This window comes from Pleurodeles waltl, chromosome 12 (genome assembly GCF_031143425.1).
Source record: "Pleurodeles waltl isolate 20211129_DDA chromosome 12, aPleWal1.hap1.20221129, whole genome shotgun sequence".
NCBI lineage: Eukaryota > Metazoa > Chordata > Amphibia > Caudata > Salamandridae > Pleurodeles > Pleurodeles waltl.
In genome coordinates this window covers 623,256,644-623,283,593 of record NC_090451.1, presented here as the reverse complement: position 1 = coordinate 623,283,593, position 26,950 = coordinate 623,256,644, and the positions used below count along the sequence as shown (strand labels likewise).

Here is a 26,950-nt window from a genome sequence, read left to right as displayed (position 1 = left end):
CTGCCATGGTGGCAAGTTGTAATGCCTATATTCAGTAAGATGACAAGGGCTAGGCACAGAGCTGTGCCCCAACAGTAACTTCCGAGTAACCCCCAAATTATATAGTATCTGGATATGATCTAAGTGAGTCGATTAGCTGCCTTTGAACCCATCTGCAAGCGAACGAGTAACAAAACTGTTGACAATGCACTATACACGTTTTAAGATGTTTAAAACACAGATTGATTCTGAATTTGTAGTTGTGGTGTGGTTATGTACCTCACGGCACAACAATAAATGTTGGAGTAATTTCAAACGAAAAAAAAACATAAATAAGACAAAACAGCCATAAACTTTTCTTTACACATTTTTAGTCGCAATGCTAAAAAAAAGATTCTCTGAGCTTCTCTTCGCCCCAAAATGTAAAAAACAAAACACGCGAGACACATTCTTTGTTGTTTAAGAGAGGTCTTTTTCGTTTTACCATATTTGTTTGAAAATCTGGCATCTCTTCCTGTGCTTTTCACACCGATCACAGCAGAAACGATGAACTAATTAAGACATATGAAGTGAAATATCAAGTGCTGCCCAGTTTCTATTTTCTGTTTAGTTTGTTAAAAAAAATAGAATCGTTTTACTTGCTGTTGTTAGTACAATATTATTCTGTGCATGGTTGTTTAAAGATATCCAAATTGCTTAATTACTCAAAACCCACATGGAAGAAACACAGCCGGGTTGTATTAATGAGAACAACAATTCTTGGTTCTTTTTCCCTTCTGCTGGGAATAATGCCTTCCACAAACAGTACCAGTTTTGGATGGAATCGTCTAATAGGAAAAGGTGTGAGATCGTGCGATGATTGATGTTGACCTGTCAATCTACGAAGCAAAACTGCCTGGATCTTTAGGTTTGTGTACATCATAAAAGGATTCAATATAGACCATTTGGAATGATGAGTCAGGAGAGAGAGGTCAGATGACATTATGGGCCATAGATATTTCAAGCTGCTGCCACTGGCAAGTCCTTAAGGGCTGGGATCAGCTGGCCTCCTTTATTAGTTTGGAAAGCAATCTAAAGACATGCCCAGGCTCAGACAATTCTGGGGTTGATCCAACAAGCAACCTCCCAAGACACATATAATAATTGGGCTTGCCTGACCTGGAGGGAGACTATGTCATCGCTTAGCTGATGAAGGGCATCCATCTATCAGAGATACCATGGGATTATAAAAAGGTACGTAGACAATAGTTCTTATAGCCAACAGCTATAATGAACAGAACTTGTTCTCCTCCTTGTCCAGGAATTAAAGGATGGATGGGAAAATCCTGAATCCACTGTGCTCATGGGAAAAGGATGAAGGTGCTTACATTTTGTGTGGAGCTCATGGACAGTGGCAGATTTTCCATGCTCGGATTTCTGTGAAGGTTCTAACCTCAATCTTAAATATAAATATATTATTTCTGCCCATCAGGGAAATATCTCGCAGCATTCCCTTAAACTTTGTGTAAACGTGTGTGTGTGATTGTGTGTGCACATGAAGTGGTGTGGTGCAATATATAAAAAGGATCTTAATGTTGTGATTTGTATGTAGCTGGTAACATAGGCAGGTGAATGATATTAGAAAAAGAGATTCAAGTTAAGACTTTTACAGGAGACGGTGGTCCCAACCATATTTCCTCAAATAATTTGCACTTTGCTCATTTGGGTACGCATGGTCACACCAAAGGGGTTGGAAGGGGACGTGTTATATCTGCAGTGTGACATAGTGGCTGATGTGGCAGAAAATCCTGGGGAAAGTCGAAAGGGAAATTGACTTACATAAGATCAATATAAAAATACGTTGTCACTAGAGTCTGATTTTTGCAAAGGTGTGACTGATTGATCAACAAATGATTGTAGCAACGTAGGTGGCAATGATGCTTTACTCATCATCATCATCGTCATCATCGTCGTCGTCGTCATCATCATCATCATCGTCGTCGTCGTCATCATCATCGTCGTCATCGTCATCGTCGTCATCATCGTCATCATCGTCATCATCGTCGTCGTCGTCGTCATCATCATCATCGTCGTCGTCATCATCGTCGTCGTCGTCGTCGTCATCATCGTCGTCATCATCATCATCTTCAGTATTGATGTCTCCATCCAAGACATCTTCAATCCAGTCTTCTAGCTCATCAACTGTAGGGAGATCTTCTTCATCATCCATTTCCATCCAAATACTGTCAGCCTGGAAGGTTTGAATGAAAAAAACAAAAGAACAGTTAAAATATAAGTATTTTGTCTAAAATTCTAAAATACTTTGTCAGTGGGCAAATTAATGAATGATAGATCCTGTGAGCCTGATTTCAGTGCTAACGAGAAGTAACAGGTGTGATTCAGATAGCTAAATAGATAGATAGAGAGATAGATAGATAGAGAGATAGATAGATAGATAGATAGATAGATAAACTAGATAGATAAATAGATAGATAAAATAAAAATAATTGGCATCACTATACTCTAAAGAGCGTGTTTTTTCTTTTGCAATGAGATGTGATACTGGATATTGATGGGTGGCCTGACCTGTACGCATTCTCACTCTGTTTTGGCTCAATAGTTGGATTGGGCATTTTGGTGTGAATATATATAAATATATATGTACATTTATTACTTCAGTGCAAGGGTGAAATTTCAGTTTATTACTACAGTACACTAAGCGACACGAGTAAACCACTGCTTATTGACTCACAGACTGTATGCAACAACTACCAATAACTTTGCATATTTTGTAACCATTTAAAAGTCATGAACTTGACTAAGTGGTGAAGCTTTGAAATAAACATGCTTATAGTGCAGTAGTACAAGTAATGTTTGTTAATCAGGTTACTACACATTTACACCATTTTAACCAAAATTTGAATAATGCTTAAAACACTGTCAATAATATTCAGCACATGCTATAATCAGAAGGAGGGTGTCGGTAATGTGATGTAAAAAAAATTAAGAAAACTGTGTGGTAATGCAGTTACTGTAATTTAATGCTTATTTTCTGCACTAAAAGTACAATACCCAGCCACTGTAAAGATCACCAGCCTTTTGGTAACCATCTGTCTTGTTGCAACCTACCCACATCAGTGCTAGGACAATCCAGTTTGATAATGATCTCGCCTTGAGGTAACCTGGCTCAGTCATGACCCACAGCCTTTTTATAACCAAGATCAGTAATGCCTTCTTGCGATACTGCAGGCCCCTAATGACCACCAATTTTAGGTGTTCCAAATCAGTCAAGACCACCAGCTTTTAGTAACTCAGATCTGCAATGAACACCATTGCCACGGCAACCAATTCAATAATGACCACCAGCTTAGTGGTAACCCAAAGCAGTAACAACCATCAAACATGTAGTAACCTAATTCATTGATGATCAGAATTCTTGTGGTTAGCCAATTCAATAATGATCACAAGCCTTGTGATAAGCTATCGGTTTTGAGCTGTTTATGACAAAGCTTAGTACATCTGGCCCTCAACTGTTATTACACAGTAGAGTTACGGAGGCCTTGTGAATGCTTGAATGAGCTGTGCACCGTGAGTCACCTCTGCGTACGACAGATAGTTTAACATGGACTGGCTGTTTGTTAGCAGACTGACAAAGGCTTAGGCTGTAGCATTTGAGCACGCCCACATACAACTTAATCAAACTTTCACCTAATTGGAGGTGCGGCATCATGAGCAGGTGTAAAGAAATGTGCAGACAGAAAAAACATGATCTTGTGAAAAATCACACCTTCCAGAAATAGCGAGAGGATTTAAGAGGTGAAGAAAGAGAAAAACTGCAACAAATGAAAGCACAGATGCAAAGCTGGCAGAGGAACAGGTTTTGGGAAAAATGTGGAGATGGGAGGATGCCTGGTGGCAGAGAGGTACCGTGGGGGTGGGCGCACAGAGTAAGGGGTAGGAAGGTATGCGAAGAGGGGGCACAAGAAGAGGAAAAGAGGCAGGTGGACAGACAGACTGACATTGAGAAGGAGAGGTAGTACAGGCGGAGAGATGGGAAGCAAAGTGGTGCGGGCAGGTGCGATAGATGGAGGAAAACATTTTTGAGTGCCAGAATGAGAGGGTCAGCTATTGGTTTGTGTGAGATGGAGATGTAGGCGAAGCTTGTGTGAGACGTGGCTAGGTGGGCAGAGGAAAGTTGAGAGAGAGAACAATATAGTTATGGGAAAAGCCATACTGAGGTTGGGAGAGCCACGAAAGGCATGTAGAGACAAAGTGAAGAAACGTGAAGGTACAGGAGACAGGAAGAACAACACTCATGAAGGCAGACTGTGATGCACTTACATCTGTAACATTCACCACACCAATGTGTGGTCTGGACAGGTCGATGTCAAAGGTCTCCTCCCAGTAGGGGATCAGCTGAAAAGGAAAGGATGAGAAAACCCATAATTAGTACATATGCCCGGCAGCAAACTACCCGGCAGGCCTGTCTGTGGTGCTGTGACAGGCACCTCAAGGAACTGGGAAGAGATACGTACAGTGAGCTCACAACAGTCATCTAAGGATATCATCAATCAATGCACAGCCTAGGCAGTGACCCTTCAGTTGAAACTGACACATGCCTGACTCTACTCAATTACTTAAGAAGCCCTCCCCAATATAGATGACTCTCAAATTGCATGTATGTAAGTTGAAATCTGCAACCTTTTGAAATATTGACTGAGCAAACAGTTCCAATTTAGCTCTAAAGATGCAGATGCCACCACTTGAAGGCTATTTCAAAGTCCTGCTCTTCTAATTAGCAATTTATCCATCCAATGAATTTTCCCACATGCTCTTCGTTTATGCTTGCCAGATCACCTCCTCCTTGATCACTGAGAACACTGGACACTCTTATGGTGGGGGAGTTTCTAAAAGCATATCCTGTATTATGGAGGCATATTCCATAATATTATGGAAGATTTGCAGGAAACCAGAAAAGAGGCCTGAGTTATACTTTTCTGGCAGAAATGATGTGCAGCACATTCTAAGTGTTACCAACATAGTTACATCACAGAAACTAGATCTTCAATGTTAAAGTAAATATTAACTTTCTGGTCATTTTTCCTAGAGGAGAGAGTTTGCAAAGTGCTGAAAGAGCGAGAGTGCAGAATACAGAAATGGTGACGAGGTGCACAATGGAATGTTAGCGGCATATTTACCACAGGAATCAACGAGTGCAGAATACGGAAATGGTGATAAGGTGCACAATACAATGAAATTGTGGTATTTACAACAGTCATCATTGAGAAACAAGAATCTCAATAAATGTATAAAGGGAAGTGATGAATCAAAGTTTTGCCTACCAGTGGGAAGTCCTCTGGATCAATCCAGATGATGCTGAGGTCGGGATTATCGGTGTTATCTTCAGCAACCTCTTTAAGGATCTCCAGGAATTCATAACCATCTATGTATAAAACAAAAAAGGTCAGAAAACCCAAAATACATGAACTATTTGTGATATTCGTACAGGCCCTAGAAAATCCAGACAGGTCAAATTTAAGTTTAGATGACTAATCAGGAATTTTTCTAACCCAACATGAAAATCTGATTTGCAAAATGAAGTCAAATGACAAATTGCTATTTGGCGTCATAACTTTAGCCACAAAGTTCCATAATGTGACAGAAAATGTTAAAACTGGTTACAGTTTATGAAAAGAAAGTTGGAGTTGTTAATAAATACCTTATGGAAAACAATAGAGTTACGAATTGATCCCTACACCAAGATCAAATAATTAGAGGATTCTAAAAATGTGGTTTCTTTATAATAGGGAATAATATGTTTTTAAGTCTGGTTGACAGCGCACCTGCCTGGCTGACACATTGTTGTCAGTAGTTTAAATACATATAGTGGGTTTTGGAATAGTACTTTCACCCCTCATGCTATTGGCAATTTGGTGGGGTTTCACCTCACATGAAGCGTTTCAGTTGGAATGTGTGAGGGACTATTTTTCATTTATAGAGTACACTAACTCATCAAGATGTTTGTCACATTCAATTCTCTGCCTCCTATAAACATTCTATGCAGAAAAGATCCCCTTTACAGGCTTTTTGGGAACATGTCAAAGTCAATTGTGCAGGCTTTAAACAATATTTGAGTATGAAAAACAAGAATACAGAATATGAGAGTGTCTGTATTTACATGTGTTGTCACTTTAAGGGGCATATTTAAGAAAAGAGGTGCTGTTTTTCTTGCGCCCCTTAGCACCCCCTAACGCCACCATGTGTGCACTGTATTTAAAATATGGCACACCATGGCGGTAGTTAGGGGACTAGCGTCATAATTTTTTTGCCTAGTCCAGAGTTTTGCAGGATTAGCGTAAAAAATGTTGGCGCTAATCCTGCAGAGCCTATTTTGGCCCATTGTAAACAATGGTGTGCCTTCTTTTAATGCCTGCTCAGAGCAGATGTTTAAAGTGCAGAAATAAAGGACGCAAAAAAATCTCTTTGATTCCTATTGCGCCATTTTTTTGGCCCCCCTAATGTGGGAATGCCCCCTTTGCATATATTATGGCTGGCGGAGGCATAATGTAGCGCAAAGGGTTACACAGTGGCACAATGTATGCAATGCGCCACTTTGTAAATATAGCGTGGTGATTTTGGCCTTGTTGGGCCACTTTAGCGTTAAAAAAAAATTACAAAGCGCAAGGAGGTGCTAGGGGCTCCTAAATGTGCCCCTAAATGTATTGACTTTGCCTATGTTTCTTTCTTTTTATTGTGAAACATATGGGGACAATAGCAAGGCAATATGCACCATTTCAGTAATATTTAAATATTATGGTTTCCTTTATTGAGAAAATAGAGGCTGATCACGCATTTTGGCTTTGAAGATGTTTGCTAACCAAGGATAAATATTATGTCACATCTTTTGTTCATCTCATGAAATCCAAATGGCCTGGTGATTACTGGGTTTTTGACCCCAGTACTTCGGCAGGTTTGACCTGCTGAAATTTAAGATAGATGCAAACTTTATCACCTCAAGTAATTATCGGGTGCAATAAACTTTGCCCAACTTTGCAATTGCTTTGCCTGATTTGCTCATGGATTAGAATTATCCTAGCCACTCATATTGATGGTCAAAATGCAGAAACACGTGCTTGCTCTACCTATTTCTGCATGCATCAAAGGTTTTGCATATTTTTATCCCCGGAGGAATTTCGGTAGGTGTGACGAGTCCATTGGCATCAAGCTCGCACCTTGAACGCGGCACAGGAACTAGTTATCACGTGTACCAGCTCGAGCTCTCCTTAATGCCAAAAAATAAATAAAAAGAGCAGGTCCAAGTGCTTGTACCTACCTAAAGGTCAATTGAAGCAACACACTGCATTGCTCATTGTCTATGTTCTAAATAAATGTGTATTTGGTAAATTCAGAAAAACATAAATGTGACCATACATCGACTGTCGAGAGGTGCTCTTGTGTTGCTGGACTGAGCGGTGCTCTCTCTCTTTCCTTAAGAAGTGTATCTTGTGTTTTCTTTGTTTAAAAAGCTACAATTTTTCTAATAATAGGAATGTTTCTACAGTGAACCTCCTTCTAATTACAAGTTCCCTTCTCTGCAGCAAAGATCTAGATCTCGGAGAATACTTGGCCACCCGGCAGCAGAACATATTTTAATGTTTTTTGTGTTATGGTTATAAGTCTGCCCCTTTAGCAGACCCTCGGGGCACTGATTTCGGTGACATTACCAGTATCATTGCCCACCTAGTAATCCCCATTCTTTGAGGAACGCTGAATTTATTGCACTAACCACATTACCCACCATCTGATGTATAATTTGCTAAATAATTTAGCTATGTAAATTGTTTCTAGGTCACATGGATCCAAAGTTTCTAGAAACGCACCACACCTAGAGGGAGCGTGGCCATGCAATGATGGAGCGAGGAGCGCTCCTGTGAGGCTCCCCCCGCTCCTTTCTCATCCGAACCCATCATGCCGAATATAGCCGACATGGAGAAGTCCAGGTGAGGCTGCTTGGGAGACCACTGCACTGCTGATTGCGGTGCTCACTGCTGGACCTGTGGGTGAGGAGCTACCAGGTGGAGTGCTGCGTGAGTGTAGCATGCAGTATCGGTGCACTAATACACCGTGCCTGGCGCCTGTAGGCCTAGTAGGACACTTAATGGCGAATGTCTCCGGACTGCTACGCCTGCCAGGGCAGCACCCGTTCTTCAGAGTCTGGTAACGCCCTTAGCTGCGACCCCTTAGTAGCGCTGTAGGGTTTCAGTGCACTACACGGATTGTGAGTCCCTGCCTTGACTTCCACTACAACCTGGGATCTTTGGTGGCTGTTTAAGGGGAGAGCGGCGAAGGGCCTTATGCAGTCGGCACTGTGGCCCCTTGGCCCGGGCATGAACAACATGGAGGGGCCTGCAAAGAGGGTCCTGAATTATTGATGAGCATTGCCTGGCCCCCAGAATATCTCCTCGGATGGTAGAAGCGTTGTGCAAGGCACTAGCTGGATGGGACCCACTGCAACATACGCAGCATTTTACTGCACCTATGGTGCTCCTGCTCCTGCCACTGCCTTGGCCTCTGGGCTCTGTTCCCTTGGACCTAGGGGACCTAACAGGACTGTAACAGGAGCGCGCCTCTAAGTACCAGAGACGGTTGCCCTCACAACGCTATCAATGATGTGACATTTCCCATAGAGCTGATTCCTAGGTAGACAGGGGATTTGCGGTTTTCATAAACTACAGCCTGTAGATGCTATTGCCCCCACTCAAGAAGTGTGCCTGTCTTGGCCTGATGGCAGTGCCCTGGCCTAATCCTTGATTGTGAACCTGGTGGGGAGACCACTTGAGCCCCTTTACTGTTTGGACCACTTTGGCCGTAACTACTAGACGATTGTTGCTTTACATACTGTACCTGTAACAGACAGCGGGAGACCCCCTTAAGGTTATTTCTCCCCTGCAAGGCTGTGCACGTGGTGAGTGTGACCCCATTTTTCAGGGTTTCCTCTGAAGATCTGTTGGGTGCTCCCTTGAGGGGATCACTGATGTGCGGCAACATACTGCTTTACCTACCCTGACTGCTGTTTCATATATATAGCACAATGGGCAAAGCCAATAGGAAATGAGACAGTGAGCCCACAGGACTCCCCATGAATAGCTACCCAAGTGACAAAGTATAACAGATTACCCATGCAATCCCAAAACCCTTCTGAAGTTCCCACTTTACAAGATATCCTCCAGGCCATCACATACTCCAGCGAAGTTCTTGAAACTAAAATTGACACGCTAGCTGCAGACCTAGCTATCTAAAGATGATAACCGATGACTGGCTGAGTTAGTCACGCCAGCTAAATGAACACTCACAGAGGTTCCTGAGGACTTGTCGGCCTCCATGAGGCCTACCACTATGGAGGGGGAGATCTAGGCTCTGAAACTTTGAGCAGAGGACACCGAAAACAGATCCGGGAGGAACAATATTTGAGTTTTACACAAATGCACTGAAAGGAAGGACAGACTAACATTCCTGGAGAAATAGCTAAAGGACGAAGTAGCCACTGAGGGGCTTTCACAATTTTATGCCTTGGAAAACACCCTCAAAGTGCCAATACAACTGCCGCTGCCGGGAGTGGCTCCACAACCTGTGATAGTCCGGCTCCTACATTACAAGGACCGGGATCATGTATTGGCCCAAGCGTGGCGGGAAGGCCAGCTCAGATTGAAAATCATCAAAATAATGATCTTACTGGACTTCACTAAAAAAATACAGAAACAACGTACAACGTTTCTGGAAGGTAAGAGGTGCATCCATTGTTCCCTGACAGATTAAGGCTTGTGACACCAGATGGCACACAGTTCTTCATAACCGTGCAAAAGGTGTGGGAATAGATTAATCAGCACCCACAGGCCGTTCCCAAATGGGGCATCCCAGGAGGAAGCAGGGACCGAATCCCAAGAACAAAAGGCCCACACGGAGGTGCACCATCAAGGGAGGAGACTTATAGGGAGCAGCAGAGAGCCTTGGAGGTGGTGGAGGCGATGAGTGGTGGAGGAGGGAGCCCGGCCTCAACTTTTGGGATCAGAGGTTGAACCCAACTCGCACACTGACTCCGACACTGCAATGCCTGTGGTGACCCCTGGCAATGCTGACAAACTCATATAATGTGGACAGGGTGGTGTATTTGATGGGGGGGGGGGGTTATCTTGCTCATTCTCTCTTTTTTTGCTGTTCTTCTTTTTCTTTTTCTCCTTCTCCCATTCTCTTGTTTCCTCAGTCAGGTGGATGTCAGAGGGGACTCGGGGAACACATCTTTTGAAAAATGTGAATTAGCACTGTGGGACTTTGTCTGCGAATTGTATTCTTTTTTAGGGTGTGGGGGCAGTGAAGGGTCCCTCGTGCTCTCACAACCCTCTGATTATAGTCGACATGGGTACAGCCACCCATGTTTCTGTTTTGAATGATTGTTTGGATGGCAGGAGTTTGCTTGTCCTGGGGGTAGGAGTTGGGCTGCTTGTCATTTGGTTGTTAAGGATTCTAAAAGTTCCATTACCCCAATTGGTATGATACATGGCGGTCACGGTTCAGTTAAATGCCAGGCAGACAGAGTGGGAACTCATAGACTCCAGGCGATCCCTTCACCCACAGGTTTTTTTTGGCATTGGGTGAACATTCCTTGCGCTTAGATACATTTCTCTGCATCTACGATGTACAAAGCTCTGTAAAGACAGTGGAATACCTGTCCCGCAAAGTGTCTGACTATGACCCAATCTTATTAATGCTGATATGGGAAACTACAAGCCCTTGCATCCTATTGTGGAAGTTGAAGCTGGAATCTCTCAAAGACTGAGTATATAAAGAGATTATCATGTGTGTCATGTGTGTAACCATATTCGACAATATGTAATTGATAATGAGGGCTCTGCCTCCTCAATCTTAATAGAGTGGGATGCCTTCAAAGTGGTCCTTAGAGGCAATTTCATTGCTGAATTAATGGGGGAAATACATACGCAACTCCAGGAAATCTTGACCTCTGAAGAAACACTGTGGAGGGTTCAGCTGCAAGGACTGGGCAATCCGGTAATGCAGGCAGAACTACTGAAAGCCAAAGAAGGTGTGGCAGAAAGGGTAGAGTGCTTTCGGTGCTTTGATTATAAGGGATACATAACTAGAGCTCTTACAGAGCATGATCAGATGGGAACATTACTGACCTGGTTGGTGAACCCTGTCATATTATAAATTGAATCCGATGCTGGTCATAAACAATACAGGCAAGCAGACATTAATAAACATTTTCAGAATTACTACTGGACACTCTACTGTAGCTCATTAACTTGCTCTACTGTAGACATAGAATATTTCTTGCAGCCCCTGACACTACTGATACTACCCCCTAATGAGGCAGAAACCAGAGGAGGCGAGATTAGGCTGCCTGAAATCCATGTTGTGATAAAGGCCATGGCCAGAGGGAGAACACCGGGCACTGATGGCTTTCAGGTGGAGCTGTATGCTACCTATATGGAGGACTGTGCGTCTGAACTGGTTAAACTTTTTAACACGACCAAGGGGGAGGACTGCTATGACCATCCACCCGAGAGGCCCTCTGCCGAAGCCCGGGAAGCCTGCACATGAAAAGGGAGCCTATCAACCCCTTTCGATGCGAAATGTTGATTATAAGCTATTTAGCAAAATACCAGCAACTAGGCTCCTCCCCCATAATCCCATACTAATCCACGCAGATCATGCAGGTTTCATTCCAGGTCGGAACACTGCGACTAACATACTACAGCTGCTCGCAGTGCTGGATGATGATACTAATGAACACGCACAGACGGCGAAATTCACGGTTGACATAGAGAAGGCCTTTACAGCTTACACAGTCATGTGTTGCTTCCAACTAGGTGATGGTTCATAGCCTGGCCTAATCTCCTGTATATGGACCCTATGGCTAGGGTGTGCATGGGGAGATATGTATCGGAGCATTATCGATGGGTAGGAGGACTAGGCAGGGTTGCCCTATCTCACCATGACTATTCTCTTTGGTGATGGAACCACTAGCTACCCATGCTAGAACGGGTATCAACAGAGGAGTGCTGACACTATATGCTGACGACCTTTTAATGGCACTGGCAGCTGCCCATGAGCTCCTAGCTGTGTTCTGGCAGCACTCAGGGCTGAGGGTTAATTGGTGCAAATCACAACTGTTTCCGACCATGGCAGACCTTGACCAGCCTCCGGATGAACTGGGGCTACAATGGGAATTGCGGTGCTTCCCATATTTGGGTGTTAACATATTTCACGATCGCATTGACCTTTTGGAAGACAATACAGGTAAAGCAATTAGGGATTTAAAGAAGAGCAATGAGTTCTGGGGAACGTCCCCCTGTCGACAGAGGGCAAGTTATCACTGTTTAAAATGAGTGCTCCAATGGCTTCTTTATTTCTTAGTGGTGTTGCCAATATGGATACCCAGAGCTATGTTTCCAGACATAGACTCCATCTCAGTGGCTTTCTTGTGGGGGACGGGATGCCTTTCTGTGGCACTACACACCTTCCAGAGGCCAGTGATGGAAGGAGGTGTAGCAGCACCAGATTGTGAGTCTTACTATTTGGCAGCACAGCTCGAGAGGCTGACACAGTAGATAGAGAGCAAATTGACACCGGGACGTGCCACAAGACCCGATGTACCGGACGCCTGCACACTCCTCAAAGCGCTTATCACATTTAAGAGCTCAAATGCAGGAGACTCAAAGGCACATTTGGTGGGACACTTTGATCTGTGTTAAAATAACAAAAAGTAAAAAATAAAGACCAGCATGTGAGCCATTGTGCTACATAGTTTGCCTTTTCTTTCTGCGTAACTTAGCCAACCTTGCTCCATTAAATTCTCAATTGATCCATAGTTCTAGAACTAATTAGAACCATGCACTCCAGAAATGGCACGCAGAAAATGTATGTGATTTAGAGCACTTTGCAACCTTATCAAGGGTATGAAGCACTATATAAATTGTTCAATATAACATTGCTTCAGTAAGCTTTTGCAGTGCGTATTGGATCAGTTTGGCGTTGGTATTCACTCTAAATATGACAGTAACCTTTAAACTAAACATTGTCGCTGCCTGCTGTGTATGCAGGGTGATGGGCCTCTACTACACACGTATGTATAACTTAACAGAAGGACATCATAATGAGCCTGTGTGTTACCACAGAAAGTATTTTAATGCATGTCTCATACCATGGTGGGCTGTATATCAGAAAATCATTTACAGAATATCGTCGGTCAAAACATCGTGCTCTAAATATGGTTTATTAAAATATCAACCTACAGAGAGTAGGGTTTCTATTATTAACTCACTCGGGGTGATATCTTTGTAAACAATGTTTAAGACACAATATTTTTGTCAGATGATATTCTGGTGCCACACCCTATAAGATGCCTCCCCTCAGCATTTGACACATAAGGCTTGCATAATTACCGGGATCATCTTCCTCTGCAAATGCTACAATGTGGATGCCGTCCATGTCATCATCCTGTGAACAGAAGAAAAGAAAAATGGTTGGTACCTGCATTTGTCCAGCTGTCAGAGGAGCATGTGGGTCCATGGTTAGTCCAGCATAAAGTAATGCAAGTAACATGAAATCTAATGATTTGCAGTTTCTCACAATTGTTTAAGATACCATGTTCACCAACACAGCAATTTAAGTCATGCACATTTGCTTATTATGTCAGAAAATAAAACAGAAGTAGTTTAATGAGTGTCCATTTCACTTTTTTGGCAAGTTTGACACAGCAGGTCCGGTGACTGTGAACCAGGGAAATAATGGGCATGGCAAGTGGGCAAAGCCCCAGATGCGGTGGAACAGACGGCCAAGTTTGGTGAACAGGATACACCATATTACAAGTGCATTTTGTCCTTCGGCACATGGAATATGGTGGACCGGATATCCATCAAGTTTGTGACTGAGAAACATTTCCACCAAATTTTAAAACAGTGACAAATTATGCAGTCTCACTCATAGGGGGTCATTATGAGTGTGGCGGTCTTAAGACTGTCACACTCGCTGTGGCGGTCCGACCGTCACATTACAACACTGGTGGTTAGACTGCCAGGGAGCCACCAGCTCCGCCAGGATCATGCATCCCGGCGGCCTGGTGTTGGTGGAAATCTTAATCCGCCAGGGTAGCACTGCTTGCAGCGCTGCCCTAAGGATTACGACCTTGTTCTCCGTCAGACTTTTCATGGAGGTATCACCGCCATGAAAAGGCTGGCAGAGAACAGGTGCAGGGGGCCACAGGTGGCCACTGCACTGCCCATACACTTGGCATGGGCAGTGCAGGGATTCCCCTGCCCAGCACCCTTGCAATGTTCACTGTCTGCAAAGCAAAGCAGACAGTGAACATTGCGAGGGTGCTGGTGCACCAAACTGGCTAAGCATTGCCGCCGGCTCGATTATGAGCCGGAGACAGTGCTGTGGCCTGTTTCCCGGTAGGCCGGCGAGCGGAAACTCATTATGACTCCAGCAGGGAGGTTGACGGGTAGGCTCAGCCATCCTGTTGGGAGTTTGGTGGATGGACTATCCTGTCTGCCAAATACATAATGAGGCCCATAATGTTCGACAAAATAGGATGAGAATTAGACTACATCACATTCTGGGTTACTCTGAACTGAGAACAAAGCACATTTGCTCAAAGTTGAGGTGGGTGCTGTATCTAAGCACACATTAGCATCGGTTGTTTCAGCACATATCTTGAAAGGTATAAAATTGTGCTCATAAATTTCAAAATCAAATCAACTTCAACATAGTCAGTGTTTGCAGAAGCCACCCTCCTGGGAACTTGACCTGCGAAGCTTGACTGCCATCGAGGAATTCAAATTCAACAATATCCGGCGGGAATATGATGACATGGATTTGACGCATCAATAATGGGGTTTTTACAGTATTATGGGACTTGAACAGTTAATTGGGCTATCTGCTTTCATGCCACTACCTTTCCATCAACTGGGCATTAGCATCGTCTCCTTCGGCATTCTTTTCAGATGGTTAAAGACTGTGTACAAGTATACAGAACAAAGAAATTGAAGCTATTACATTCAAACTGCTTAACTTTAAAGCCACTAATACGGGCATTTAAGCAGCAAGACCCTAGTGGATGGCTTATAATGCTTCCAAGAAAATTCTATAAAAATTGACGATAACAATTTTAGATTAAAATTTTTCAATTATGGAGCCTATTTAGATCCCATTTGTAAATACTTCTACCACGGCTTCTCGGATGATGGAATTAGCATGGGCTGTTATCACCTTTTTTAGGAAATGGCCATTAATTTGTTGTAATAACTGGATGTAACATAGTTACCGCCGTTCTTCGTTCCTGACGGCTTTAATTGCCAGAAACATTTCCGGAAGTTATCTGTGGGCGCGTGTTAGTATATTCACACCTCTCAGTAATTTCTGCAATCCTTCTAATGCAGCAGAACTCAAAAGTTGTCCGGGTATTGTTTTGGGTTGGCCGCCGGGTTTTAATTACCCCTATACTCATTGAAAAGGCAAAGGATTTACCCTCTCCTCTGAATGAGAACTAACGGGACATTCCACTACTTCAGATTATGCCACAGCAACAAGGAGTGCTGTTTATCCATGTCTCCAAATCATACATGTCTAGGTGAGGAAATACTCTGCAAACAAAATTGTGCCACTGGGTAGCAGTGCCTGTCTGAAACAGTGTGTCTCTCCATCTGGAACAAAACGCGCACAGGGAATTGAATGTCCGGATAAATAACATAATTTTGAAACAGTGCGGCCAACATAACGATTTTCCTTGTTTCAGTCCTAATCAGGGGCGGCTCCTCCGTTAGGGCGGAGGAGCGTTGCCTCCCCCCCAGCCAGCAGCGGCAGCTGTTAACCTTTACCAGAAAACGATAATAAACTGCGTTTATTATCTTTTCCGGGTAAAGGAGCGGGGCCACGGGGTTGACGAGCAGCGAGGGGGAATGCTCAGCACTCCCCCTCACTGCGCATGTATGTTTGTCCGGCTATCTCGGGCCGGACAAACACACATGCGCCCAGGGCTCTCTCCAGACCGGCACTGTGTTGCCGGCTGGAGACAGCCTGCACAGGCTCCCAGTCTGTGTGGGAGCACTCTGGCTGGGCGCTCCCAGCCAATCCTGTTGATGCTCTGAGCAGCATCAGGATTGGCCACAGGGCAGGCTTGGAGCCTGTGCCTGCCTGCAGCGACGGAGAAGAGGAGCTGCATGGCGGCTAGGAAAGGTAAGTGTTTTTTTTTATTAAATTAAAGATTATTCCCACCTCCCCACCCCTTCCACACCCCACAAGCCGCTACTGGTCCTAATAAACTACCAAACCACTGTGGTAGAAAAAACAGGCATATCCGACCTGATGCCATTATATGCTAGGGTGCTGCCTTCATATGCCAGGGTAGGTACGAAATATATTTCAATGTCGCTCACTGCACTAGGGTGAAGCAAATTATCGAGTAGGATCAGTGGGCCGGTAGTGTCCGCTACTGAGTACCGGCACTTTTTTATTTGGAGAGGGAGAGTACCTGCACTTCTCAAGAAAAACGTAATACTTTTAATTGGAGAGTACCAGCACTTTCACAGAAACAAACAGGTACTCTGGTGCAGAGTATCTGCACTTCTATTTTTCCATTTCAAGCACTGAGTAGGATGTCACTAACACTATAATTTGTAATGCTAAAATTACCAGTACTGCTCAATGGACGAGGACTACTTGTTTGGCTATAACTTTTTGTGGGAGCTTGTCTGTTGCTCAAGCGGTCAAGGTAGGTATGTGGCACTGACCAGCCTGTTATTGCTTGTACGAGCCTAAGTGGTGCAAAGCAGATCTACTAATCGGAAGCAATGCTACCTGATGCTAGTTTGACAGAGAAACATGACCCGAAAATACTTTGCGAAACCTGTGTCCGTATTTCCTCAAGATTAGTGTAGAAAAGCACAAACCGCCGTGGAAATTGTTATTCAATATGTAAAACACAAGTTTTCAAGGGTGTGCAAGGCGTTTATGTAGCCCGGGAAGACTGGCAAAGTTTACAATTTTTTATTTTCAGTTTGCAAAGTTTTTTTAAATGCAGTAAAACTCTTCTTGTGGCTGAAAGGTTTTGCAAAAAAAGTTGCTCAGAAGAAATTTGAAAAAAACAAAACGTGAAGCTTGTAAACCTTTGAAATAAAAAATGGTTGTTAGCGGAGGAAAAGCTTCACGACTTACCCCACACACCCAATATTACCATGTTCTTTCAATATTTCCCTATTTGTAAAAACATAAACAATGTGCCTTTCATGTATGAATACTATGATATTTTCACATTGCACCTTGCATATAAACAAGGCATTCATATAGGTGATTCCACACAGCCAGTACAGAATGCACCATTGCCTTGGGCCTTGATGATTTATGATAAGGGCAACATGGAAACAGGCATGCAATGTGCTTTGCTCATTTTTCACTATCAGGCCAGTTTGTATAATTTCTTGCTTCATCCAATGCAACCAGCATCCAACTCAATCTACCATCACAAGGCTCCCCGAGTTCAGTAGCAGGAGCGGGCAGTATGCTGCTTTGTCGCAGCACTCACTGTCAATGAACTGCGAGACGCAGCTGAATAAGACTGCTTCCATACGTGTGCACATGCGCAAACTAGAAGCATTTCTTTACCCCTGCCAGCTTCCCATTCACATTAAGCATGGAAGCAAGTGGTAAGACAGCAGGTTATTTTCTATGGGCTATGCAGAGGACAGTCATCCCTGAAAACTGGAAGGATGGATCATGACCAAACATGCCCTATCAAGATACTTCATTCTGGTCAGGGACTGTCTCAGGTGGCAAACACCAAGTTTAAGGCTCAGACTCTCTGATACTTGAAATCCCATATTTCAAACATTCCGAAGCAATCTTTATACAGATAGAACTGAAGGCCAAATGTTCAAATCTATAACAATTAATAACAATAACTAATAAAAATAATGAACAACTGCTAATAAATACTTTAAAAAGGATGACTTAATAAATAAATAATTCAAAATGTCTTTAATAGTGCAGAGTAAGAATAAAAACCTTTCCGGCGTTGATCTAAATAAAGGGGCTGTTGACCTGTATATAAAAAATACAGGTCTCAAGTATCCACAGTAGAATTTTGTGCAGTGGTTTGTCTGATATCTTAAGATGCCCTAGTCCATAAAGGTCTACTGAACCAACAGACACATGGACATATGGTGCATGTGAGCCACGTGCCTTAGAAATATCAAAATTATGCCTCCTCAAGCCACGAGTGGACAACAAAAGTGGGTGCTGAATGGGAAGTGATCAAGAAATTTCCAAGGGCAGGCACTGTAATAAGTGACTGACTTACAAACAGAAACAAACAACACAAGGGAATTTGGGATTCACATAAACCAAAGCCAATAACTTCTCCATATACCACAGTTGTTAGTCCCTCTCGCCACTCCCATCACAGAAAAAGTCAAGAAGTGAACTGAAACTGCTGGAAATAAATTATTTATTTGAGTATATTCCCTGAAAGAGGGGTACCCTCACCATTATTTTTGTATTCTTTCTTAAGCACTGACATGAACCTAACAGTTTTACCACATCACTTGACTAAGACTGAATTCCTGCTCATCACATGATGTCATGCCTGCTAACAAAATGCTAAATGTCCATGTGGATTTTGCGTCATGAACAACCTACTCAAAATAGAGATGGACTGTTAATGAATTGCCAAAGCACGTGCATTTCATGACCAGCACCAATCATATTGTGTGCACGTTTTATTTGTCACTAAAAAGCTGACTTGATTAAGAATCAGAGTCACACTCTTGAAGCTTCAGAAACCCACAAAGAACACTCTGCCTCTCTTGATCTCTTCCAGTCAGCTATAAGGGAAAAGCAGAAATCCCCGCTTCCCTGATATATTTATAAAATATTATATGATATAGGGATGCTTCAGACTTACCCAGGTCTCATACATGCTGTCGGGATGCAGTTGCCTCAAGGTGGGCCTGAAATAGTTTGAGAAACTAGTGTTAGCATACATTCCAGCATTTTTAGCGAATTGCAAATACACATGGATGTAAAAAGCAGGAGATAGAAAAGGAAGAAACATTGGAACAATAATACTTGGTCAAATCTTGTGGATGCTGAGATACAGAATGGTTCATCAGTTGAAGACTATTTTATGTAAAATGTACCACCTAGCAGGAGGGTCAGAGAAGAGTGGCAGTAGAAATGATCAGGAACTGTTAACATCTAATTTACCATGCAGGAGAGTGGTAAGCTTCTTCTATGTGCCTATATTTCCACCAAGTGAACTAATTGCCAGAAATCTCATCATCTGTGAAGAGTTGACATACGGGTGGCGATGGGACCCCCACGCTTGGTCATGTTTCGAGGAGATCAGCTGGTGCACTCACAGAGATTGCCCAGGATGATGCCAGTAAAGGACTGATCTTATCTCTGGAGCACCCTAATGATCCACCTTTGCAGGAGTAATCAGTTGAAGCTCATTTCAATGGGACATGCATACAAGCGATTCCGTCCATGGTGCTCTCCATAAGCAGTGAAGTATTGCTGAAAGGCCACATTTCTCCCCTCTTCTCATCAGAAAGTAGTTCCGTGCTGATGGAAACTGTCTATTTGTGTAGGAGGTTCATGATCATGGACAACACGATCAGGGCTCAGGTTTTCTGTAATTCTGTAGCCACAACAAATGTAGGCACACATTATCCCTGACTTTAGAGGTTACCAGCATCCAGACTGTTTACCTTCCTATGCATGTAAAATTAAATTTTGTTCTTAAATATGAAATTGTAAAATTTACTATTGAGTTTCTTACATCTCTAATAGTGAAATCACTAGCAGGCCCTACATCCAACCAAGAGCAACGTGCCTGTGGCCCAATCATCGATAAACTAGCTGTACTTCCAAATATCCGAACATATTAACATCACTGCAACCCGCCAGACATCAGGAAGTAACACTCTCGCTGCCTACTGCAAGCCCCACTCAAAAACTGGATGTGACCCTCTGCCAACATGAGCTGTCTGTGATCACGCTCAGACCACCACTCAAATCGACCCTGCCTCATAACTATCCCTTAGGGAAGCAGCAGAAGAAGGGCTTATTTGGCCCAGACACAAAACAGCCCATCCAAAATTTATGAAAAGACAACATAAACGCTTAAGAAAAGCCAGAAAGAAGCAATCTGACCAGTACAACGGGTCATGCAAAAAAATATTCCCCATCTTTGCTAAACAACCCACTAACGCAGTCCCAAAGAAGGTAGACAAAGATACTAGCACACCGGCCTGCAGCAGCCTGTCCGCTCAGGTGGACTTATCCCTGTCATCCTCTATGCTAGACAACACCACCTTTCCCAAAACTAACCAACTAAAGAACAAGATCACTCTGATTCCAGCCCACCACCACCAAGAGTGGGGTACAACAGGCTTGCAAGAGGATCAAAAACTACCAACAGCCCATTCCCAACCCGAGCCACTACACCGGAATCACATGCCACAACCTCAAATCGAAGGCCCAGAGTCCAAGACAATGTTGACAAGAAATCTGTCTTCACAGTAAAAGGGCATGACCTTTTTCATGCTCCCACCCAGTCCCTACCGGCTCAACAGTGCTCAACCACTCACAGCCCACAGCCAGGACAAAAATTGCGGCAGGATCAGACCTCCCCTTTAGCATCTCGCCAGGCGCAAAGCAATGCATCTACAACAATACAACACAGCTCACGTCCCCTGGCGAAGACACGCGACCATAAAACTCACGCCAGACCAAAAACCCTAAGCCCACTGGCTCTAGGCCACACATCTGGCCTAAGTCATCAACTCGCCAACTCGGATGTCCTAAGAACCAACATAGTGAAACAAGCGAACTGCCTCCCCCCAAACAACAGGCTAACAGTAAATACAGGCACCCATGGCCACGCACTCATGGTAAAACCAGCCACTCCACCAAGGCAAGTGCCACTCACGCACACAGACACTGCCCCACATTGGATCCAAAATCCGCCATCTCGAGCTCCAGCAAAACCCAACAGCACTTGCAACTCGGAAGGCTCCACACCCTGCCCAAACCCTCCCTCGTGCCACAGAATACCAAGCACGGTACTTGCACACAATACATCGTCATGACAATCACAGCCAGTAATGCAAGATGAACTCCCCCTTAAGTTGTGGTTCCAAGCACACTATACCTCCCGGGGGAACCACAACATCCTAAATAGAGGAACATTATCAGGCTCCTAAAAGCAATCCCAGAGCTCAACACCTTGTCCTCCATGGAACTATCATCTGTAGAATTCCAACCAGATAAGGAAAACAATGGAGCAGAAGCCACCTTAACAACCTGGGAAGCAGCAGAAATAGGAGATCATATCCTGATGTTCGCCTCGCTCTTTGAGACCTGGGGGATTTCTATAGTGAGGCCAGGGCAGATACCCATATCCACTTCTGAGCACTAGCGCTCCTTCAGCAGTGGTCGAACCTCCAACAACGGTCTTGAGGGGCACCCCTGGAGTCTCTCTAACCTCTTTTGGAAATCAAAGAATCCACCCGCCTCAAACCCAAAATCCACTCATCGGAGCCAGTTGGGAGTGGCTGTCGGCAACGCCCCTTGCCTTGCATGAGAATCACACCTCACGGGCAGTTTCAGACAGAAGCACCTAATACTGCTATCCTGGACATGGCAGGCGCCCAATCATTGCTGGAAACAGGCTCCCCACCAAAATCCTGACATAACATGGATATAATTGAACCTGGTCACAACAGGTCTTCCCTCTATCGGGTTTCACGTCCTTTCAAATAAACGCAGTTAAACACAAGCTGCACGGGAGACTAAGTGATGGCCTAGCAGTCTACCTCTCGTTAACCCTGAAACTGGATATAGAAGCGCTGCTACATGAATGCAGAGACTGCCAAGTGCTCAAACTCTACAACTGGAACTCCTACGATTGACCCCCGGTGTTATTGGTCAACACCTACGTACACCCCGGCTCCGCCTGCAAACGAGCTGCACTAAATAGCCTAACAGCCCTCATTAGGTACTATCGCCAGACCCACCCTGACTGGGATATCATCTTCACAGGGGACTTCAATTAAAATGTATTTAAGGCTCAAGAGGCAGATGAAATACTAAGCGCTGACAACTCCTTCTGGAACATCCCAACACAGGTGTCATCAACCTTTCCTCATCGTGATCAGCAGGGAGCACAACTGGCAACATCACTAGAATACCTCAAACTACAGGCACTAAACAGGAGTTTCACTGGTGACCCCCCCCCCCCAAGCCACACCTTCCACGGCTCCACTTCACGGTCCAGTTTAGACTACACCCTAATTACACTACATCTGATCCCTTTGGTACAGCAATTTCAAATAAAATACACCACTTCAAGTGATCACTCATATCAAATACTGACCCTAAGGTCCTCTTTACCTGCCCATGAACCTGCCCAGGCACAATTAGGGCAAATACAGTCAACAAGCTTTAAGAGACTATGATTATCAACTGCCACATTAGGATCCTTATCTTTAGCTGCAAAACTGCAGATGTTGGAGAGCCTCAAAACCCATGAACGCATAATGGATGCCTGGGAAGACTTTCGAGTGAAAATACTGGCCCAACATTCTCATCACTACCTATCATTGCCAATTCGTCGAGTCCCCCCGGCCCGCATTTTAAGACAAGCCCAACTCTTGAAAACATTTCAAAGGAAGCTTGTGAGATTTCTGAAGGCGTGCCTAGCCAATCTGCTACTCTGGGAACAACTGAAGAACTCAAAGAAAGAGTACAAAAGACAAATACGTAAAGAGAAGGCTGAACAAAAGTGCTCCCTTTGGCTAAAAATAATACATGCCGCAAAAGGAAAAAACCTTAGGGAATTCTCGGGTATCATCAATGATCTAAACATGAGGGGGTATCCAATCAACAACTCCAACATCCCGGGAAAGACCTGGGTGAGTCACCTCAATACAATCTTCACAGTAAAGCCCATACCCCATTGGAAATATCATGCAACTGCCAGCATGGACGCCCATCATGGGAAACATCTCACCGAACAAAGCGGAAACAACTGAACTCACCCAGTTGATCGACAGGACACACCGGGCACTCCTAAAGGCCAGCCAGGAAGGAGCACCCGTGCCAAATGGCCTTCCACAAGCCATTTTTATGGAAGAAGCAGACTTCTGGTCAGAAGTGCTAATATCCTTATACCAGGAAGTAAGCTTAGGAGGAGGCATTCCTGAGAGCTATCGCTGCTCCATAATCAATCCAATTTTCAAGGGTGACAATAGAGACAACCTGGGCGACTATGGGTTAATCGCCCTTATCGACGTTGAGGTAAAGAACTACCTCTCCCTGCTCCTTGCCGAGCTAACAACATGGTTGGAAAAACATAAAATCGTCCCAATCAACCAAACAGGCTTCAGAAAAGGAGTGGGTACTACCACAAATATCTTAATAACTTCTCTCCTGATAGAGCAGAGCATACGCTGGCACAGGAAACTACATCTTGGGTTAATTGACTTCAAGGCCGGCTTCAACTGAGTGAACAGACACCTGCTCTGGAGTAAGCTAAAGCAAAGGGGCCTCCCGGTCCCCCTACTCAACGGAATAATTGTTTCATACTCTGACACATGGGTGCGTATAAAGATCGGAGATGGCACAAGGCTCTCAAGCAAAATCTCCACATCTCTTGGCCTGAAACAAGGCTACGTACTGAACCCAACATCTGTTTGACCTATTCAATGCTGATCTGACCCCAGCTTTGGACGCCGGTAACACTCACCCGGCCCCCAAACCTGGGAGGGCTCTCATTGACACATCTACTTTATGCGGACAGTCTGGTATTGTTCAGCTGCACCAAAGTTGGGCTACAAAGATCCCTAAACATTCTTGCAGACTATGTTCAATCCAACCAGCAGGAAACCAATGTCTCAAAATCAAAAATAATGTGTGTTGGCTGCAAGCACAACCTCAAATCCAGGATGGCTTTAAGCAATTTTTCATTAGAGATGGTGCCGTATTACAAATATCTTGGAGTAATTTTAGACGTCAAGGGCTCTTTCTGTCAACAGAAGAAATGCATTGCGCAAAGAGTCCCAGCACTAATTTAAGCTTTCTCCTTACTGGCCAAACAACTATACGAGCCGTCACTTCACCCTCTGCTATCAGTCATTTCATCCAAACTGCTTCCCACCCTAACCTACGCAAGAGTGGCTATGCACGGTCAAGACAATCCCCTGATAGATAAAGCACAGCTCAAAGTATTCAGGCGAGTCTTCAAATTACCAAACTCCGCCTCCCCGGTGCAGCTCTGCCTTGAATTTGGACTTTTTCAGAAAAGACCTGGCTGCAAGAGGAGAGGCGGTTAAAACCTGGTACAAAATCAGTCACTCCGCAGACAAACTGAATGAGGCTCTTTGGCAGGCCCTAGAATATGACTAGCACTCAGCCTACCATAAGTAACTTTGATCCTCAACTGTCGAGTTACGACTCAAGGATCTGTGGGAGGCAGACCCGACATACAATTCTTTTCCTAGAGGGGCTACCAAGACCACCAAAATGCATTCGTTCATAGAAGACAAAGACAAATTCAGTGCCCGGGCACACGCATGGATGACCATAAAACACTATGCCAAATTTGAACCCGCTGCCTACCTCTCCACAACGTTTGCACCACACATGAAACATAATCATAGGACAATGCGACTAGGCAACCTGCCAATCATGGCCAATGCGCCATCCTGAAAGAATATTACCTCTTAGCAGTGCAGGTGCTGTGCTCACCAAAAGGAAGATCTAATACACATAGGGGGTTATTACAACTTTGGAGGAGGTGTTAATCCGTCCCAAAAGTGACGGTAAAGTGACGGATATACCACCAGCCATATTACAAGTTCCATAGGATATAATGGACTCGTAATATGGCTGGTGGTATATCCGTCACTTTACCGTCACTTTTGGGACGGATTAGCACCTCCTCCAAAGTTGTAATAACCCCCATAATCTGCATCTGTCCAGGCCTGCTAGATCTACGAAAGAGATTTGTCAAGAGGCTGTTGATTGAAAGAGCTATTAGGACTTGCAGGGGAGCCATTGTAGCCTTCTTTAATCCACACGACCACAAGATAAATTGCAAGTTCATCAAGTTTTTGAAACATGATATGCATACTGTCCCCTTATTTAAACTGAAAGTTAATTAAGTTCCTGAAATACGCTATGTAAAAAATGATGGTCAGGTTTTTAGCTCCAGCATGCTAAGTACTCGCACACCACAGTACTTCTCAAGACCGGGACAGTAATAAACTTATCTCTAACCATACTACGAATAGCCGGCCTGCATATCTTTTATCCCCCACTATAACTGAGTCATTTTTTAACGATTTATAAATTTTAACCTTCAAACTCATGAACCCTCACTTAATGTTTTTATCATGTAACTTGGCAAAAAACTTATGGTCTTAATCATTTGTACCTTAATTTTTTAAACCACACCTAATTTCCTTGTGTCGCAATCTTAATTTTCTTTCTTTTCCTTCGAATGTTTTCATCATGTAACTTGGAATTTTTTTATGGTTTTATTCAACTGAAACATTAAATATTTACCATACCATACCTATTGAGTTTCCTAGCAAGCAAAAAAAAAAATACATAAAGCTATACGTTAAGGGGTCAGCAGAATTGACATTTTTTTCGGTTTTGTTGTAGTCATTGTTATTCTTATGCTCTGAACTGCTGTGTCTGTAGGGGTGGCTCCTTTGCAATGGCGAAGAAGCTTAGCCCACCTCGCCAAGCCAGCAGCTGAAAAATAAAACAATAGTTTACTATTGTTTTATTTTTTAGGTGCTGGCTCAGGCAGCAGCATGTGAAGGGAACAGCGGGCTGGGCCAATGGAGGGGGGAGAGGGTAGGGGGAGTGAAGTGCACTTAAATGCACGTGTGTTTGGCCGGCCGCCTTAGGCAGGTAGTCTTAGGCCGGCCTAACACACGTGCGCACTTAGGTTTCTCCAACCCGGCTGTGTTACACAGCCTGGTTGAAGAAACTGCACAGACTCCCATACAGTGTCTGAGTGGCAGACCAAGCCGCTCAGACGAATCCTGGTGCTGCTCTCATGCTATTTTTAGCATGAGAGCAGCACCAGGTTTGCATGTGGAGCCTGTGCTGGTGTCCCAGGAACTGTTGGGACACCAACACTTTTGAGAGGTTAAAGGAGCGAGGCAGCCGGCATCAGAAAAGTACGTTTTTTTAATGATTATTCTTTTACATTGCACTCCCCACCTTCCCCCACACTCCCCTCCCCTTAAAATTTGTGGCAGCCACCGCTGAGTGTCTACACTGTGGTCATTGGACCCACCTCCTGAGGGGTCAGCAAGGATTACGTAAAAATTCTGGCTGTATGAATGGACTTTCTGCATTAACATTGCATTGAAAAAGGTGGACTAGACAACGGTATAGGAGACCTGAATAATTCTCAGCTGCTGCAGCATCTTACATCAAGGTGGAGCTGAATGTAATATTTCACTTCTAGATGAACCTTACACGGGTCTTTAAGACCTGAACAATTTTTAGCCAGCTTGACGTAGATCATTTAGGGAATTTAAGAGTCATGTATGAAACCTGAGTTATTCTCAGACATTGCCGCACGTTGCACATAGATGGGCTGAAAAGGCATATTTGTGGTCTGAATAATTTCAGCCACCTCATCATGTTGCATCTGGGTGGACTTAACATGAACATCATACCCACAGGTGGACCTGATTGTAGTTTCAGCAATCTGAGTCCAGCTAGGTCACCTTGGCATCATTTATGAGAGAGTTACTGTGAGCAAGTGCGCAGTCGTCAACACGGTCTCAGTACCATCCCACTCACAATGCACCAGCTGCCTTCAAATCCATATACCCCTCCTCAATACCTCCTTCATTTCCTCCCTTGCCCCAATGGCTGCCCCAGTCCT

The 26,950-nt window shown here is 44.0% G+C and overlaps 1 protein-coding gene across 1 annotated transcript in view; it reads right to left on the bottom strand.

Moving 5' to 3' along the window:
- Positions 1 to 333: 333 nt before the first annotated feature.
- The window catches only part of CASQ1 (calsequestrin 1), a 118,797-nt gene continuing 92,180 nt past the window's right edge, over positions 334 to 26,950 (bottom strand). The window contains exons 7-11 of the mRNA XM_069217978.1: positions 18,935 to 18,980; positions 13,419 to 13,473; positions 5,301 to 5,401; positions 4,300 to 4,374; positions 334 to 2,209 (exon numbers count right to left, since the gene is read on the bottom strand). Coding sequence (XP_069074079.1) covers positions 1,901 to 2,209; positions 4,300 to 4,374; positions 5,301 to 5,401; positions 13,419 to 13,473; positions 18,935 to 18,980 — 586 coding nt within the window. The 3' untranslated portion in view covers positions 334 to 1,900. The remainder of the gene's footprint in view (positions 2,210 to 4,299; positions 4,375 to 5,300; positions 5,402 to 13,418; positions 13,474 to 18,934; positions 18,981 to 26,950) is intronic.